General features: G+C 43.0%; 1 protein-coding gene across 1 annotated transcript in view; it reads left to right on the top strand.

Annotated features, from left to right (window-relative positions):
* Positions 1–1,018: 1,018 nt before the first annotated feature.
* Positions 1,019–18,767, top strand: part of Frmpd3 (FERM and PDZ domain containing 3) — a 69,784-nt gene continuing 52,035 nt past the window's right edge. Inside the window, 3 exon segments of the mRNA XM_015497966.2 lie at positions 1,019–1,171; positions 4,926–5,028; positions 7,924–7,969. Of these exon segments, the coding sequence (XP_015353452.2) occupies positions 1,024–1,171; positions 4,926–5,028; positions 7,924–7,969 (297 nt within the window). The 5' untranslated portion in view covers positions 1,019–1,023.

Here is an 18,767-nt window from a genome sequence, read left to right as displayed (position 1 = left end):
AGTGGTGCCAAGTTGGGGAGCCAAGGCTCTGGGTCACTTGGCTCTGGACCCCTCTATTCCACCTCCACCTGCCCTACTCTTTTCCTGGGCCATCATTCCCCTTTTACAGTCCCTCCTTGCCCCTGGCGCCCCATGCTCTCACAGTGCCCCAGTGCCCTCACCCTCAGGGCTTTCCATATGAACACGACATTCAGGCCTATCTCACCCTGGCCCTTGATGTAGAAGCTTTATAAAGCTCTTGTGTAATTCCTAAGCTTCAGTAACTTTTAAGTTGTGGGCATCTGGAGAACAATCTGTAATCTCTCCCAGGTGTTAGGGGAGCACTTTCTCTTCTGCCAGTTTCTCTGGGTTTCAGGTCTGTGAGCAGCCCCAGAATACAGCTCCCCATATAGCCCACAGGAGCCATTTTCCAGCTGTCCCATTAGGTGAAATAAGTTGGCATAAGGTACCATTACGTAAAGTAGTGGTCCTAAACATGAGCATACATGTTTATATATGCCACCCCGATAGTTCCTTTTTAGATACCACCTAAGAGATATTAAAGTTTCAAATGACACAAGGACTTCATGAAGATGCTTCACATTCTGGAATGACTTTACATTCTTTTCCCACTTATCTGTCTGTTTTCATTACCCGTTCCCTCAAAGTTTTGATTTCCCTTAGGGAATTAATAGCCAATTAAAATGGGTGATGCCAGTGGACTTCAGAATGACCCATTTGCACTTAGGGTTCTTCTGGCATCCCAATGCCTTGAAGTTTAATCTCAGATTTCATGGCACCAGTTTCTTCTACTGGCTCCAGGCCTGAAGACAAGTGACTTCTCCTTCCTAGCTTCCTCTTTCTCCAATCTGAAATATGAGGCTGTCATCACTTCTGTTGATTCCAGAGGATGTAGGAAATTAAGCTGTGACCTCCCAGGTGCCATGGCCAGAACCCTAACCAGTGTCTCACCCAGCTGGTTCTGAGGTTTAGTTCCCTTTGCATCTTCTTTTGCTCCCATCTTCCCCTTCCCCCAGTCATGTGATGCAGGAAGAGAGCGCAAATGATATGGAATGTGAGCAACTGCCAGCAGGGACGCTGCAACAAGTGACCATTCACCGAGACCCTATATATGGCTTTGGCTTCGTGGCTGGCAGTGAGAGGCCTGTGGTGGTTCGATCTGTGAGGCCAGGTAGGTGTCCCTCGTAGTGTCCCTCTAGCCCTAGCTCCTATCCCCCCACACCTAACTGTCTGCCCAGAGAGCACAGTGCCCAAGTACACTGTGTTCCTAAAGAATTCATGAAGAGTAGGTAAAGACTTGCCTACCAATAACAGTGTTTAAGACTGATTAGCCCAAACCATTGAGGTAGCTTGGAGCCTTAGAGGCTGTAGTTGATTGTTTCATAGGACATGGGTCTTAATAAAGCTTCCCTTTGCATAGTACATTCAAAGAAGAGCCACAATGCCTTGGATGACAAAGTGCCATTTATTCAATTCAACAAGTATTTATAGATCACCTACTCTAAGCCCAGAAATGTGGTAAGGAAGTACAAGACACAGTTCCTGTCCACAAGAATCTAATCATCAGGCTGTGGAGACTGGTAAAAACTCATGAAATAAGCTAGGCACGGTGGTACACATCTGTAATCCCAGTGACTGTGGAGGCTGAGGCAGGAGGATTGCAAGTTTGAGGCCGACATTAGCAACTTAGTGAGACCCTGTCTCAAAACAGAAAATAAAAAGGGCTGGGAAATTATCTTGGTGGTAAAGCACCCCTGGCTTCAATATCCACTATCACAAAGGAAAAAAGAAAAATACGTCAGCCACTAAAGACTGGAATTAGGATAGAGACCACAGATGGGATAGGGGGAGGGAGGAGAATGAAATCTCTGAATGCCACAGTAGCAATAACAATAGCTACCATTGATTAAGCATCCGCTACTATGCACTTTACATCATCTTGTTTATTCCTCACAGCCAAGCCTACAAGATAAGTGATACGTTTCCCATTGTACAAATGAGGAAACTGAGGCACAAAGGAGGAGGAATGATGTGTCCAGGGCCACTGAGCTAGGAACCAGCAGAGCCAGTGTTTGCTCCAGGGTCTGTGTGATACCATGAGGGGGATACAGGGAATTGATAGGGACCATGTGGAAAGGAACAAGCAAAAGCTCCCCTAAACTGTGAATGATACAGGAAAAGGCTGAAGTACTGTTTTGTTACTGTTTTGTTCCAAATCTGCTATCATTGACAGAAGATAGACAGAAAGGAGCTTTATTCCTGACTTGCTGGGCCTGAGGCTTTAGATGTTTACAACAGTTTCTCACTCAGTCAAGAGAAGCAGCCAGAGTACAAACTGGTCTTGCAGAAATTTGATGAATTTTGCAATCCTCAAAGGAAAAGGAAAAGATTGTGTAAACCCTCTTCAACTAGATGCCACAGAGAAAAAAAAATCAATTCAGGAGCTTGGGGCTGACCTAAGGCTCCCAAGTCAGTCCTGCTGTTTGACAGGAGAGTTTTGAATCTGATCAGAAATCAAATTTGTCCTCAGAAAGAAGGACCAGGTAAAACTTGGTAATGGACCACCAGGCACCCCTGCTTTAGCTTCAAAGGACACAGAATCATAATTTGTAGGGCCAAAGAAAGCTCCTAGGCCTAGAGAGGGTTAACTGCAAAAGGTATAAGATAAAGACGCAAGAGAAGCCAGGCATGATGACACACACCTGTAATTCCAGCAGCTTGGGAGGCTGAGGCAAGAGAATTGTGAGTTCCAAGCCAGCCTCAGCAACAGTGAGGCACTAAGCAACTCAGTGAGACTCTGTCTCTAAATAAAATACAAAAGAGGGCTGGGGATGTGGCTCAGTGGTCGAGTGCCCCTGAGTTCAATCCCTGGTAAACCCTCCAATCCCCAAAAAAAGATGAAGGAGGAGTTGGAGGGGTGAAGAGAAGACCCCAGGAGAGAGCCACAAAAAGCCGTGCAGTAAATGGCACAGCCCTATTAGAGATTCAGGCTGAACCATGTTGCAGCATCTGCTCAGGCAGCTGCCAAGTGGTTCAGTGTTTGAGGACATAAGAAAAGACAAAGAAGGATTCTACACAGGAGCAATTGCAATTGAGTAATCCAACAAACCATTCATGAAAGGATAGTAGATTGAATGTTACCAGTGCCATCACGGGCCCAGGCCTGCAGAGGAGGAAAAATTCCATGAGGACCTCTTCTGTAGTAAGGGAGTGATGGAGAGATGGAGGAAGGAGGGAGGGAAGGAAGGAATGCAATAAGTAGAGTGGCCTTCACCTAAAAGCCTCAAATTTTTGACAGAAATAGATAAAAAGAATGAAATGAGTTGAAGAAATTGTCCCTTGAAAGGATATGATAACTGCCATTCATCAAATTCTAACCAACATCAATTAACTGTTTGAAGGACTATACATTCATCATCTCATTTATCCTCCCAACATGCCTATGATGTGTAGGTACTGTTATTTTTCCATTTAGCAGAGAAGATAAGAGAAACTCAGAGACATTCACTGTCTCACCCAAGGTCATATAACTGGTGAATTAATTGCAGGTTCAGGATTCGAGGCCAGGTCTGTCTGGCAGCAAAGAGTTTGCTCTTCACCACCATGCTCTCCACTCCTGTTCTGGCAGGAGACTGTATTGGCCTAGAAAGTTCAGGGCAATTGCTGTCAGAGTTGTGACTCCTGCTGGCCATGATGGCTCAGCCTTCCTCACCACATAAGGCCCAGGCTCCAGAACCATTGAGCTGCCCTCAAGTGACATATTTGCTGTGTATGTTCATGTTTTCAGAATTTGGGCAGCACCCTTTTTTGTAGAGAAATAGAGAAGTTAGGATCTGGTGTTTTAAAGTAGACACAAATAAGAGTTGAAGCTGGTTTAAACATTAAACATTTCTTTCTGGTTTGAGTCAGGGAAGATCTGACCTCTCATTCTCTGAGGCTGAAAAGCTTTTGTCCAAAAAGGTCTTTGCTGAACAGCAGAAGCAGCACAGCCTCATAGCACCCCTCTATCCCTACCCTTTCCCCTAACCAAGAAGTATATCTGTTGGGTGCAGTGACACATGCCTGCAATCCCAGTGACTTGGGAGGCTGAGGTAGGAGGATGACAAGTTTGAGGCTAGTCTTAGCAAATTAACAAGACCCTATCTCAAAAATAAAAAAGGGATGGGACTGCAGCTCACTGGTAAAGCATGCCTGGGTTAAATCCCCAGTACCATACAAAAAGTATAGCTCTCAGCTAGATCTACTTTCTTAAGCTCAGCAGTAGAGATGGGAAAGGGAGAAACCAAATAAAGTTTCAGCTGTCCAAGAGTCTGTGCATCAGACTCATTTATTGAACAGTAGCATCTTTCAATGTTAGAAAAGATTAAGCCTTTTAAGTCTTTCAGTCAACCCCTGTCTCCAAGCAAGTGAATACCTAAACCATTCCAAACCAGAAAGTATGAATAATATTCACGGGCTGGGGTTGTGGCTCAGTGGTAGAGCACTTGCCTAGCATGTGTGAGGCACTGGCACCATATAAAAATAAAACAAATAAAATAAAGGTATTGTATTCATCTACAACTAAAAAATAATTTTTAAAAAGATTCAAAGAAGAAGTTTCTTCCCCCTCCTCCTGTCACCTGTAACATTGCCAGCAGTCTGAAAGTCTGTGTTCCTCTTTAGAACCAAGCCAGTAAAACACTAACCTTGTCTGAGTATGAGGTCTGGGCTTGGGACCTTTTGCTACCACACCATGCCCAATCAAAGGAAGCCCACTAGATTCTCTTTCATTTTTACTCTGTCCCCTCATTTTCCATATGCAGCTGCCAAGAGCATCATTTCCTGCAGGCCTTGCAAGTATCCCTCAGGCACTGTGGCTCTTGCCCAGACTTGTGCTTTCCCAGCAGTAGCTCAAAGCTCTCACGCCTCTCTCCTCTCCTCTGCAGGAGGCCCCTCTGAGGACAAGCTCCTGGCTGGTGACCAGATTGTGGCTATTAATGAGGAGGACGTGAGTGAAGCCCCCAGGGAGAGGTTCATAGAACTCATCAGGTAACAGGGGCCTCTGGGGCCTTGGCAGGAGCTGAGTAATATTCCCCACCCCTGCCCCACCAGAGGCCTAGGTCTACCACTATCCTCCCTGGCCCTGAAAGACGAGAGTTTCCAGGCAGAGCAGCCCCAAGCCAGGGCTCCTGTCTACCTAGAACTTCAGGGCACAGCCAGTCAGGGTTACCATAAGCCTCACACACTCTGGCTTAAACTTGCTGTGATGATATCAATAGGCACAAAGAAGAATCTCCTGCTACAGCCTCACCTCTACCCTCCCCAACTAATCTCCTCACCTGAGCCCCTTTATGCTGGGGTTACTGTGCAGTGGGACAGACAAAGTGAGTGTTGAGAGTAAGTAAGTCATTAAAGACATTATTCCCACCTCCTCACCCATCCCACAATCACACACACACACATACACACACACACACACACACAGAGAGAGAGAGAGAGAGAGAATCAGACCCCTTCCCAATGGATTGAGAAATGGAATCTACTCTTGTAGATTCTGCATTCATTGTTTGTAACACCTTAATGTCCATCCTCCCCAGATAGGAGCAGGTAAGAGAGGACGGGAACATTCAGGGGACCTCCACCATCTGTAAATGGAGAGTAATAACATTGTCTTTGCCTGTCCCTCACCACTATACACATTCCACCCACATACTGTGCAAAATCCCCTTCCCCTCACTCACACCACATGTTCATACACTTCCATAGTTTGTTGATAAGGAATGGGAGGATAGAGATGAAGACTCTAAAGTCCATGTGTTAACCTTGGCTTTGGGGATGCTGGCTATCCTCAAATGGAACCATGTCCTCAATGTATTTTTCCCCCTCCCCAACTTGTATAGTCTGGCTCCAGCCCTGCCTCCATCTCCCTCAATCCTCCATCCCTGTTAATTCAGAGTATTTTCATTCTACTCATTTTTCTGAGAATTTCCAAAGCCCACTTGGTCCCAGAGCCCCTCCCTAGCTTTCAAAAGCAGACTTAGCATTCTGCATGTGGTATAGCACCCTCTTCTCAGCTCTAAAGGGGTTTGGAATGATCCATCCTGAAGTTCAGAACAGGTCTTCCTCAGCATTCTCCCTCCAGTTCAACATGTGTCTGGGCCCTGATGACCTTCAGTTTGCTTCTTCTCCAAGTTCAGTTGTCCATGCATTCTCCCACTCTTCACCCTCCACCCTCCACCACCACATTGAAATGGGGTGAATTCTTTTCACCCCTTCAGGATATACTGGAATTCTTTAAGCCTGATCTCCTGGAAGTAGACATCTCTGTACCTAGAACAAAGTAGCCTAATTTTTTTGAGGGATTCCAGGGCTCTTTCAGGATCAAAACAGAACTTACTCTTTTGATAACTTCAGGGACTGGTGGATCATTTATTCATTCCATGAATAATTATTCTTGAGCATCTTTTATGTGCAAGGCACCAGTCTAGGCACTAAAGAAATAGCAGCAAGTAAGAGACAAAAATCCCTGGCTCATTGGAATTTATATTCTGGTGGAGACACACAGTTAACAGTGAACCTGATAAATAATTGTATACTGTATTAGAATTCAATAAATGTTATTGAAGAATAGAAAGTAGATTGGGCTAAAGAGGGTTGAGAGTGCTGGACACAAATTTACAGATTGGAACTTTAAGCAGCATGGCCAGTTTGGGCTTCATTGACAAGGTGTCATTTGAAGAAAGACTTGAAGGAGGTGAAGGTGTTGGAGAAAGCAAAGAGCCAGTAGAAAAAAAATAAGGCAGGAATGTGTCTGGCCTGATTGAGGAAGAGGAGAGAGGCCAATGTGACTGGCATCAGCTAAGAAAGGGGAAGAGTTGTGGAAGATAAGTCCAGATTATAGAAAGTCTTATAAGCCATTGTAAATGAATGGGAAACACAACTTGCGTTGTGCCCCTTCCCTAATTCAAGATAGAGGATTTTCCTTGGCTTTTTCCTTGTAACACAACTCTTCCTGGAAACTTCAAGACCTTGAGGCTGATTCATGCCTGGACTTTGCATGATGGAATATGAGAACTGTTCAGAGTCCTTAGGCAAGGGGCATAGGCATTTCTCAAATACCCAGCATCAAGGCTGTCTTAACTCTACTTCTTGAATGCCTTTATTCCCACAAACATTTGAACAAAGCCAACAAGGAAAGGAGGAAAGGAGAAGCTCCTTCAGGCAAACTATTTCCATTTCTTTTAGTTCTTTTACAGGATTATGGATTTCTGGGAGAGAATTTTCATACCTCACAGGCTCTTTGATCGCTGGTATAATTCTTGTCGGAAGAGTTTCAAATTTTTCATCCTTTGAATATTTGCTATCTGGAGAGAGTCTTGGCTTCCATCTGTTGCTCCCTGGCTCTCATTTTTTTTTTTTTTTTGCTCCCTCAATTAAAACAAATCTGCTGAATATGAGTCATGATGACCAAATGACCTCCTTTGGGTTTTTCCTTTGAGTTTCTCCTCCTGCTTAAATACCAAATTGCCAATAATCATTGTACATGGTTTCCAGGACCCAGTGGCTGGATGCCCTGTGCATTCCATAATTCAGGCCTTTAGTTTTCCTTGTGAATATTCTACTCTAAGATAAAATTGCTCCTAAAGTTTGGGGATTTCTACAGAGAGAATGTGAGAAGAAATATAAAAAGAAGACCTGAAAAATGTCAAGCCCAGAGGTAATGGTAATACCATCATCAGAGGCCTGCATGAACCAATGTGGATGGTTTGTGTAAGCCTTCACAAATGATGAGCTGCAAGGCATCCATGCAGACGCTCAGATTACCCCCTGTCCTAATCCATATCCTTGAATGCAACCCAGGGGAAAATTCTGGTGTTGCTTTCTGTACTAGATGAATACCTAGTGCATGATACACTGCTCTCCTGTTCCCTCTTTTCTCTGTAGGAGCGCTAAGGAATTCATCGTTCTTACAGTTCTGCACACTCATCAGGTGAGTGAGCCTCTTTGCCATCTGTCCTTCTTCCTGACTGACAAGAGATGACCCCATATTAGAAAGCAACTGCATGGGAAGAGGGGGGATCAGAGATTAAGACCAACAAGGATGGTCCTAGGAGGCAAGGATGTAGAGTAAATTTAAAGAATATTTTATAGAGATCATGTCTACTCTAATATTGAAGGCTAAAGATTTTAAAGGGCTGTACAGGACTGTGTTCTCTCCCTTGTCCCCTGCTTTACCCACTTAAACTGCCTACTTCCTCCATTCCAAATCTACTTCTACTTCTTTTTTGCTGTGTATCATACAAATGTATCTATCCAGTGTCCAACTCTCATAAAGTCCTGGCAGATGGTGGGTGGTAGTCTTATTCATGCATATGAGTATTTACTAAGCAACCTATGACATCTAAGATACAGCACCATATGTAAGGAGTTTCATATAAAATCCTGAGAGGTACAGTTAGACAAAGAGGTTCATCTTTGTCCTGGGACAGTCACTAACTGGCTGTGTGAGCTTGGGTGGGTCAGTTCCCTTTTCTAAACCCATTTTTTCATCTGTAAATTAAGAAGTTCATAGAACAGTATTTTTAATAAGAATACTTATTAAAAGTAAAAATCACCAGGTACAGTGGTGCACTTCTGTAATCCCAGCACCTTGGGAGGCTTGAGACAGGAGGCTCGCAAGTTCAGAGCCAGACTCAGCAACTGCAAGGTGCTAAGCAACTCAGTGAGACCCTGTCTCTAAATAAAATATAAAATAGGGGGACTAGAGATGTCAAGTGCCCCTGGGTTCAATCCCTGGTACCCCAATAAAAGTAAAAATCTTTTGAGCAGGGCACAGTGGTATGTGTCTGCAGTCCCAGCTACTTGGGAAGCTGAAACAGGAGGATTTCTTGAGCCCAGGAATTCAAGGGCAACCTGGGCAGCATGGTGAGACTCCATCTCAAAAATTAAAAAAAAAAAAAGAAATGAAGACAGAGCTGAGGACACTTGTGTAATATGTGTGAGGCCCTGGTTTCAATCCCCATCACCACCAAAAAAAATAATAATTACATTAAATATTAAAAGTAAATATATTTTTATTTCAGGTCTCTCTCCTCAAGTTGAATTCAGAAACCCCAGTGTCCATTACTAGGATCCGTCCTTATTGCAATCACACTTGAATGCACAAATCAAGTAGATGTAAAACTTCTACAAGCAAAACACATAGCCTTTATTCCACTTCCAGCCCATCTTTCCCCAGCACTAATAGCCCAACCCCTGGAGGAGGCTACACCTGAAGTGGACCTTGAGGGAGGGAAAGGAATTCCCTGACATGGAGTGAGGGGACAATTTTTCAGAGAGACAATATATCTGTGCAAAGCCAGCCATGTAGCACAGGTGTGAGGCCTGAGCTTAAGAGTCAGGGGGTCAAGGCTCAAATCAAGCCCAACAGTAAATGACTCACCCTGAGGCTCCCAGCCCTCTTCTGAGTCTGTGTGAACTTCACACACACACACACACACACACACACACACACACATATACACTCATGTATGTGATCATATATACATATATATGCTTACATATACTCTTATATACATGCAATAGACTCACATACACACACGTGCTTACATATACTTTCACTTACACACTTATACATTCACATTGTTGGACACATGCCCCTCACATATATACACCCACACATACAATGCTCCCAGGCAGGCAGGCCTCACTCAATTACATTCTCTGACTCCGACCAGAAGACCCCACCCTTCCTGGGTGTTATGAATAGTTCCCTTCTCACTTCATTGCATATGTGCAGTTGCCAAATGGTCAATAGGGAGTCAGTTCCCACTCCCCACAACCTCCTGTCTTGAAAATGGCCACCAAGAGCTGGGAGCAGTGGCGCACACCTGTAATCCTAGTGGCTTGGGAGGCTGAAGCAAGAGTATCTCAAGTTCAAAGCCAGGCTCAGCACTGAGCAAGGCCCTAAACAACTCAGTGAGACCCTGTCTCTAAATAAAATATTAAAAAGGGCTAGGGCTGTGGCTCTCAGTGCCAAGTGCCCCTGGGTTCAATCTCTGGTACACCCCCCTAAAGAAACAGAAAATACCCATCAATGGTCCCCCAAAACATGCTTTTTGTATGGTTAGAATATATTAGACTGATCAGAGACACATTATAGGGTACTCTGTAGGTTAGTCAGGTTTTCTCAAATGTCACCTCTTTGCAGAAGCCTTCTTTGACTACCTTTTTTCTTTGGTATCAGGGATTGAACCCAGGGGCATTTAACCATTGAGCAATGTCCCCAGCCCTTTTTGTATTGTATTTAGAGACAGGGTCTTGCTGAACTGCTTAGGGCTTCTCTAAGTTGCTGAGACTTACTTTGAACTTGTGATCCTCCTGCCTCAGCCTCCCAAGCTACTGGGCAATTTGCCACAGTGCCCAGATTTGACTACTCTTTCTCTAAGAGAGTATCTACCATCATTATCTCCTGATACTGCTTAACTTTTAATCATTGGTAAAATATTATAGTTTTAATTTTTTATTTGAAATAATTGTGGATTCATAGAAAGTTGCAAATCTAGTACAGACATACAATGTATCCTTTAGCCTGTTGCTCCCAGTGGTTACATCTTCTATAACTATAGTGCAATATCAACATCAGGAAAATGACATTTTTTTCAATGTGCATATATAGTTCAATGTGAATTATACACATGCATACACAATGTGTTTCAGATGTGTAGGTTTATGAATCCACCAACACAATCAAGATATTGGGCCAGCAACAAATACATGAAAAAATACTCATCATTAGGAATTAGGGAAATGCAAATCAAAACTACACTGAGATTTCATCTCACACCAGCCAGAATGGCAGTCATCAAGAATACAAGAAATACTAAGTGTTAGAGAAAAAGGAACGATTTTACACTGTTGGCAGAACTGAAATTAGTACAAACACTATGGAAATAACTATGGTGGTTCCTCTAAAGACTAGGCATGAAAGCACCATATGACCCAGCTATACCACTCCTTGGAATTCATCCTAAAGAATTAAAGTCAGCATACTATAACGATACATGCATACCCATGTTTATAGCAGCACAGTTCACAGCCAAATTATGGAACCAGCCTAGATGTCCATCAACGGATGAATGAATAAAGAAAATGTGGTACTGGGCATTGTGGTGTACACCTGTAATCCTAGCAACTGGGGAAGCTGAGGCAGGAGGATTGCAAGTTTGAGGCCAGCCTCAGCCATTTAGTAAGACCCTGTCTAAAAAATAAAAAAGATAAAAAAGCTGGGGGTATAGCCCAGTGGTAGAGCACCCCTGTATTCAATCTCCAATACCAAAAAAAAAATGATACTGAAAAAGTTTGTCACCAAAAAGGTCCCTTATGTCATTCTTTTACTGCAATATCCATTTCCCCTACTCCCTCTGGAAATCCTTGTCAACCACTTCTGCAATGTTATCATTTCAAGACTATTGCACAAATGGAATAATGTAGTATAATATCCTGTTGATGTTTGGGGATTGGCTTTTTTCACTCAGCATAATGCCCTTAAGAGTCATCCAACTTGTCAATATTTTGTTCCTTTTATTGCAGTGTAGTATTCCATGGTGTGACTGTACCACAGTTTGCTTATCATCCACCCTTTGAAGGGCATCTAGACTATTTCTCTCTCTCTCTCTCTCTCTCTCTCTCTCTCTCTCTCCTATTATGAATGAAGCTTCTAGAAACATTTGTGTGGGGGATGTTTTGGGGGGAGTGGTGTACTAGGGATTGAACTCAGGGGCACTCAACCACTGGGCTGCACACCTAGCCCTATTTTGTATTTTTATTAGAGACAGGGTCTTGCTGAGGCTGGCTCTGAACTTGAGATCCTCCTGCCTTACCTCCTGAGCCGCTGGGATTACAGGTGTGCACCACCACACCCAGCCCTGTGTATGGGATTTTTGTGAGCATAATTTTTCATTTCTCAAGAGCACAATTTCTGGTTCATATAGTAAGTGTATGTTTAGTCTATCAAGGAACTTTAAGACTAATTTACATTCCCATGAAATGTTATATTTATATGTGTATTATCTATATCCCTCATTAGAATGTGAGCTCCACAAAGGACAGGGAATTTTTTTTAATTATTATTGCTGTATCTCCTAGCACCTGAAACAGCACCTGGCACAGAGTAGCACTAATAAATATAAGTTGAAGGAATGAAGGAAAACCAGCTTCCTAAAAAAAGCAACATAAACCCAAATGCCCAAACTTAGGTACAGAATAAAGAACCTAACACCCCCCCCATTTCCATCCAACTTTCCTATCCCAGTGCCTCCAACACTCCCTTGCACCTAGTTCTAATACTTCCACTTGTCCCATCTCATGGCCCCTTTGCCATGACCAGACTACTTTTCTTCTCTTCCTTGTACACTTTTTAGGTCTTCTGCCCTGCAGAGTTTTGTCCTTGCACTCTTCCACATTTCTTCTAATAACATCTGTTTCCTTTAAAATCTGGCTGGATACTCAAGTTTTCCAAATGGCTTTACCTGACTAACCCCAATGAGAGTTTCTCATTCATTCATTCATTCATCATGAAATTGTTGAATACCTGCTATTCTGGATAGTCTTTTATTTCTTTTCGGGGTGGGGGGGCACCAGAGACTGAAACCAAGGGTGCTAAACTCCCACCACTTTTTGTTTTGAGACAGAGTCTCACTAAGTTGCTTAGGGCTTCACCTTAGTTGCTGAGGCTGGCTTTGAACTTGTGATCCTCCTGCCTCAACCTCTGTTCTGGGCAATCTTATAGGCTGGGAATGTAGCAGTACTTGGGGCAGAGATGGTTGCTGCCCTATCAAAGTTTTCATTCTATTTCTTAGCCTTATGCTTAGCCCGGGAGTATAGAAGTGATCAAACACACACACACACACACACACACACACACGCATGCATACACACACAGGTGATAGTCAAACCTTTAACAACCTGAGCTGGATTATGGTGGCACACACTCATAATCCCATCAACTCAGGAGGTTGGGGCAGGAGGATTACAAGATTGAGGCCAGCCTGGACGACTTAGTGATAACCTATCTCAAAGAAAAATTTTTTGAAAAAGGACTGGGGGTGTCACTCACCACCTTCATTTGATCATCATTATCAACAGATTCTGTGTTTGCAAATTTGCCTACTTGCTAAAATTTATATGTAACCTGCAAAATCAATAATCACAGCACCTTCCTTGTCCTTTGCAGACATGCACAGAGCATGAAAAATTTGAGTTGCCCAGTGCACACAGTTCCCAGCTAAAGTCAAACAAGACAACACCCAGCCTTCTTGAGTCAGCTTTCATATGGAGATGCCCAGAGGATGGAAACTGTAGGGGGCAGTGCAGGGTAGTGAGAAGCTCCCATTCTGGGGCCAGTTGGACGGGGTTTGAATCCCCGCTCTGGTACCTGTGTGTGAGACAGCCACAGACAACTCACTTAATATTTGTGATCCTCATTTTCTCTTGTGAAACAAAGAAAAAAGAATCTACCAGGATAAGTTACCAGGCATGCCTGTAACACCAGCAATTCCAGAGGCTAAAATAGGAGGATTGCCAGTTTGAGGCTAGCCTGGACAATTTAGTGAAACCTTGTCTCAAAAAAAAAAAAAATAATAATAAAGACTAAGGTTGTGACTCAGTAGTAGAGCACTTGCTTAGCATGTGCAAGACCCTGAGTTCCATTCCCAGTACCACATACATACACACAGAATACCAGGGTGAGTTGTTTGGGGATGGGGTAAGATTATACCCTATATGAAATCTGGAACAACAGTTCAGTATTTACTAATTCAGTGTACACAGTCACTGTATGGAACTATTGTGACTAACAAGACTTGACTGAGAATCTTGAATCTTCTCTCTAAAGGTTAGTGAAATTTTCTTGACAGCCCCCAACATGTTCATATTCCTGCATCACAGAAAATAGTACTGTGTCCACCACAGGCATTTTGCTCCTCATGGGTTTAAGGAGACTATTGCCTCTTACTGAACTCTTGCCATAAATAAGCTTGATTACCATTTCTTCCAGAAAACAGCCTCCTGATGTATCTAGGATGTGACCTAGGAATCAATGTTTGTAATAAGATCCACAGATGATTCTGATGACCAGTAGAATTTAATAAACACTGGACTAGATAATCTCTAAGGCTTCTTCCTGCTCCTATATTCCATAACTGATAATGGTCTAATACCTACTGCTGCATACAGTTGTAATGGTTCTTGGTCCTGGCTATTCATTAGAACCACCTGAGCAGCTCTTAAAACTATGGATACTCAGGCTCTAACCCTTACTAATTGAATCAGAATCTGAAAATGGGGCTCTTGAAAAGGTTCCCTCAAATGATTCTGATGTGAAATCTTTCATTTGACATTTTCCTTTTAACAGAGTGATTTGTACCATGGAAGATCACTGTGGGGCTATTTTCAGTGTCCTTTCCCAGGACTCCTCAACTCATACTACATAGGCACTTACTAAGCCTCTGTGTATCTACAAGTGTTCCTTAATCTTTGAGTGACCAACTGTTTCCTGTGAGCGACTGAATATTTACAAGTCTTGGTACACTTAGGCCTTGGCCCATAGTAGGTCCTCAATAAATATTTTAAAATAGATAAACAAAATACTGGGTTGTCACCTAGAATGGCTCTGGTAAAGCAGGTCCAGACAGTCCCTTCAAAGGAAATCCTAGTTTTCTGATACTGAAAACTTAGCCTCTACCAAAAGAGCCTGAATCTCCAGTGCTTGGAGCCACTTGCCCAGGGGGAAATACAAGATAATGGAAACCACTACAGAAGAACTGGTTGTGCACAGAGCTTCTTGAGGTATAGTGTTTTTCACAGATGGTAGGTACTCAAACCATATTTGCTGAATTAATGAACTAATTTATTATTAATCTTAGCTATCAATTAATATATTTTATGTTGTGCTTACTGTGTGCTTAGTACTAGGGGGAGAAATGCTAATATAAAATATAATCTCTTCTTGTACAATCTGATGGGGGAGATAAGCTATATCAGTGTGGATTAATAGGGATACTGCAGGAAATCCAGGGAGGAGAATGGAGGGATTGGGGAAGGATTTAAGACCAAGGTAGAACCTGAACTAAGTTTTTAAAGAGAAATGGCATTTAGCTGGTCAAAAGGGACACTGGGAGCCAAGTGTGGTGATGCACATCTGTAATCCCAGAGACTTGGAGCCTCAGCAATTTAGTAAAATTTTGCCTCAAAAATAATAATAATAAAAAAATAAAAGTACTGGCCCAGCGTTCAATCCCCAGTACTGCAAAGGGTGGGGGTGGGAGGCTGTGAAAGATAAGGAGGGGAGGGGAACAGCATGAAGTGAATCCAGAAATGGGAATAAACCCACTGTGTGCACAAAACTGTAGGCAGAACCACCAAATGCAACAGAAGGTGATATTGGAGATAGGTGAAGGAGGAGGTTAGAGTGAAGTGTGGCTTATGGGAGGCCTTGGAAGTTGGGTTCATCTCCAGACAGTCCTGAGTAAAGGAAGAAAGACTGCCTGGTACCCTCATCAATGGCCTGGTGAAACCATGACTGCCCTCCATTATCCTAGATGCCCACAATGGTTGCTATGGGAATTGATTGTAAGTAGGCTCAGGTGTCAAAGACAATGAGCCAGCAAAAAGGCAAAATCAAAAAACCATCAAAGCTTCAGGCAGGAACCTGAGTGCCAGCCATTTATAGTAATCAAAGTGGGGCTGTGGACCAACCTCTCCCAATCCCCCCTACCTTCCCTATCCTCTGGTAACCACCATTTAGCTCTCTACTCCTTGAGATTAACTTTTTTAAATTTCACAGTTAGATAAGAGGAATATATTCTGCTGTTCTGTTCCACAGTAGGATGACTGTAGTTAATAATAATGTATAGTTCAAAAGAGCTAGAAGAGATTATCTTAAATGCTCTCATCACAAAGAAACGATAAAAGTTTGAGGTGGATTTGCTGATTCCCCTGATTTAATCATTATACAATGTATATATTATGGTTAGGATGTGAGGTATCCCCCAAAAGCTCATGCATGAAACAATGCAAAAAGGCTCAGAGGAGAAAGATTGGGTTGTGTGAGTCTTAACCCAATCACTGAATTAATCCTCTGATGGGGATTAACTGAAGTGGTAGGGTGTGGCTGGAGGAGGTAGGAATTAGGGCATGGCTTTGGGGTATATATTTGTATCTTGCAAGTGGAGACTCTCTGCTTCTTGATCACCATGCTGTGAGCTGCTTCCCTCTGCCACACTCTCTCACCATGATGCTTAGCCTCACCTCGAGCCCCAAGGAATGGAGACTGCTGTCTATGGATTGAGACCTCTGAAACTGTGAGCCCCTAAATAAACCTGTGCTGGTTGGATCCTTCAGTCACAGCAGTAAATAGCTGACTAAAACAAAACATGTTAAAACATCAAATTGTACCCCATAAATATGTACAATTATTATGTATTAATAAAAATACATTAAAAAACTTTAAGAAAGTGGGTTCCTATCTTGCACAAAAAGGTTTGACCATATACCTGACTTTGGCCAAGATATGAATGATCACAGCTCTGAAATCTGTACTAATAGAGCCACCAAATTAAAAAAAAATGGTCAAAGAATCACCAGCTGCTAAATTCATCCCTGAGGGAGAGGCAGGCTCTCTCTCCAATTCCTTATTCCACCTAGCTGCTGGCTTCATATTTGCTTCAAGGGGCTTGCAGTGGCCCCAGAGGTACTTAGCAATTCTACTCCTGTGTTTCAAGCCAAAATTCATTTTAGCCAGAAAGGGTGCCTGTTGCAAAATGAGACTCCCAGCTTCTTGGAGGAAAATAGGGTCAGTGAAGAGCTCAGATGTCCCAGCTTTAAGGCACTCAATTAATCTGTGCTTAATGGGTTAGGACATCTTCACCAATATATATTCCTGGGCCCCACTCTCCCAGGGATTCTGCCTTTTTAAGTCTGATTTGGGCCTAGGCTTCTGTATTTTAACAAACACTCCCCAGTGATTCGATTCTTTGGGCAAGTTTTAGAAGCAGTGGATTAGCACATTACTAATAAGTTAGTGCAGGGGTCAGCAAACTTTTCATAAAGGGACATATGGTAAATATTTTTGACTTTTCAGACCAATGGAGGTAACCCCAAAGCAACCTCAGTCAATATATAAGTGAAGGTCACAGCCTGCCATGTTCCAACTACAGCTTTCTTTACAAAAACAGATAGTTGGGCAAGTTTTGGCCCATGCAGTCCAGCCATTTGCAGGGACCTGAAGTGTTTGTCACCCTTCCCTGATATCTCATTTGCATTTTGACCTGGGCTTTCCCAATTCTCAATATTTTAATTCAAAGGAGTGATCCTAGTATTAAGAATTTCAGGCTGCACAGCTGAGCTCTGACGATGCTGCAGGACAGGGAGACCTTTGGGAGCTGCCTTATGTCCCCCAGTAAGACAGGCCCCACCTGTGTGTCTAAGCATAAGGCTAGACATGACTCCGTGACATCTAGCAGAGACCGGCTGGCAATGTGTGAGTCACCATTAGCAATTGAGGCTGAAGACTGAGAATATGATGGTGTCTTAGAGACCAACAAGACAAGGGTCAATGAGGAATGAGGCATAAACAAGCTAAAAATAGCTCTGAAACAGACACCAGAAATGATTATAATCCCTGAAAATATTGGCAATTCCACTTCCTCCTTTGTGGTTTTGCTCCTGTAAATATCTGAATCTATCGTTTTATAGTGATTGAAACAAAACATCTCCAGGACAGAATTTAATTTAGGATTTGGGGGAGGAAGAACAAAAATGCTGTTCCCCTCCACTGTGGGGGAATACATAAAAGGATACCAGTTGGGGTTCTTCATCTGTTCGAAATCATTAAATCAGACCAAGGTGCAACCAGAATCAGTGGATGAAAGATAAGGAATAGACTTCCAGCTTCAGCCTGCTGTGGGGAGACAAACACTAATCCAAGATTCAAGAACTCTGGGTTCTAGTTTCAGCTTTGCTCTTCAATTATTTTGGTACTTTGGATGAACCATACCTTCTTCCTAGGCCTCTGTTTCACATATAAAAATGAAGGGTAGGGTGCTGGGGCTGTAGCTCAGTAGTACAGTGCTTTTCCTCTACCACTGAAGATGAGGCCCTGGGTTTGATCCTCAGCACCACATAAAAATAAATAAATAAAATAAAGCCATTGTGTCCATCTACAACTAAAAAAAAAATTAGATGAAGAGTGTACTGTACGACCCATTCAGGTCTCTAGAGATGCCTTGCTCCACACTATGCCATGGAGCCATCTGATGGCAGATGATCACAGAGAAGCGAGAGGGTGGCTGTCAGGTACAACAAAGATTCCACCCACCAATTGTCTGTGGCACCTTGGTGGGAAGTCAGGTGACTGTGGAGATGGAGTCAAACAGCACTGGCTAAGCAGAACTACAGATATTTCTGTCTTGCCCCTTCCCTTTACTTCTGCATCAGCCTGCAGCCCCCACCCCGGATTTGAGCACCCGGCTGTGCAACACACAAAGGCATTTATTGACTCCATGAACAATCGATACTGTAATCACTCTCTACAAACATCTCCAGCCCTGGATTTCATTGCGCTATATCATCAGCTGCCAACAAATTGCCTCCATGGCTCAGGATAAGTCTAAGGTTCCTTTAGCTCAGCAGTTCTCAGTCTTAGCTGCACCTTGACATCATCAGAAGCTTTAAAAAATAATACTGATGCTTTGGCCTCAACCCCAGCTGTTTGTTTGTTTGTTTTGGTA

This window comes from Marmota marmota, unplaced genomic scaffold (assembly GCF_001458135.2).
Source record: "Marmota marmota marmota unplaced genomic scaffold, marMar, whole genome shotgun sequence".
NCBI lineage: Eukaryota > Metazoa > Chordata > Mammalia > Rodentia > Sciuridae > Marmota > Marmota marmota.
Note: the sequence above shows the minus strand (reverse complement) of the source record. Positions and strands in the feature narration are given on the sequence as shown.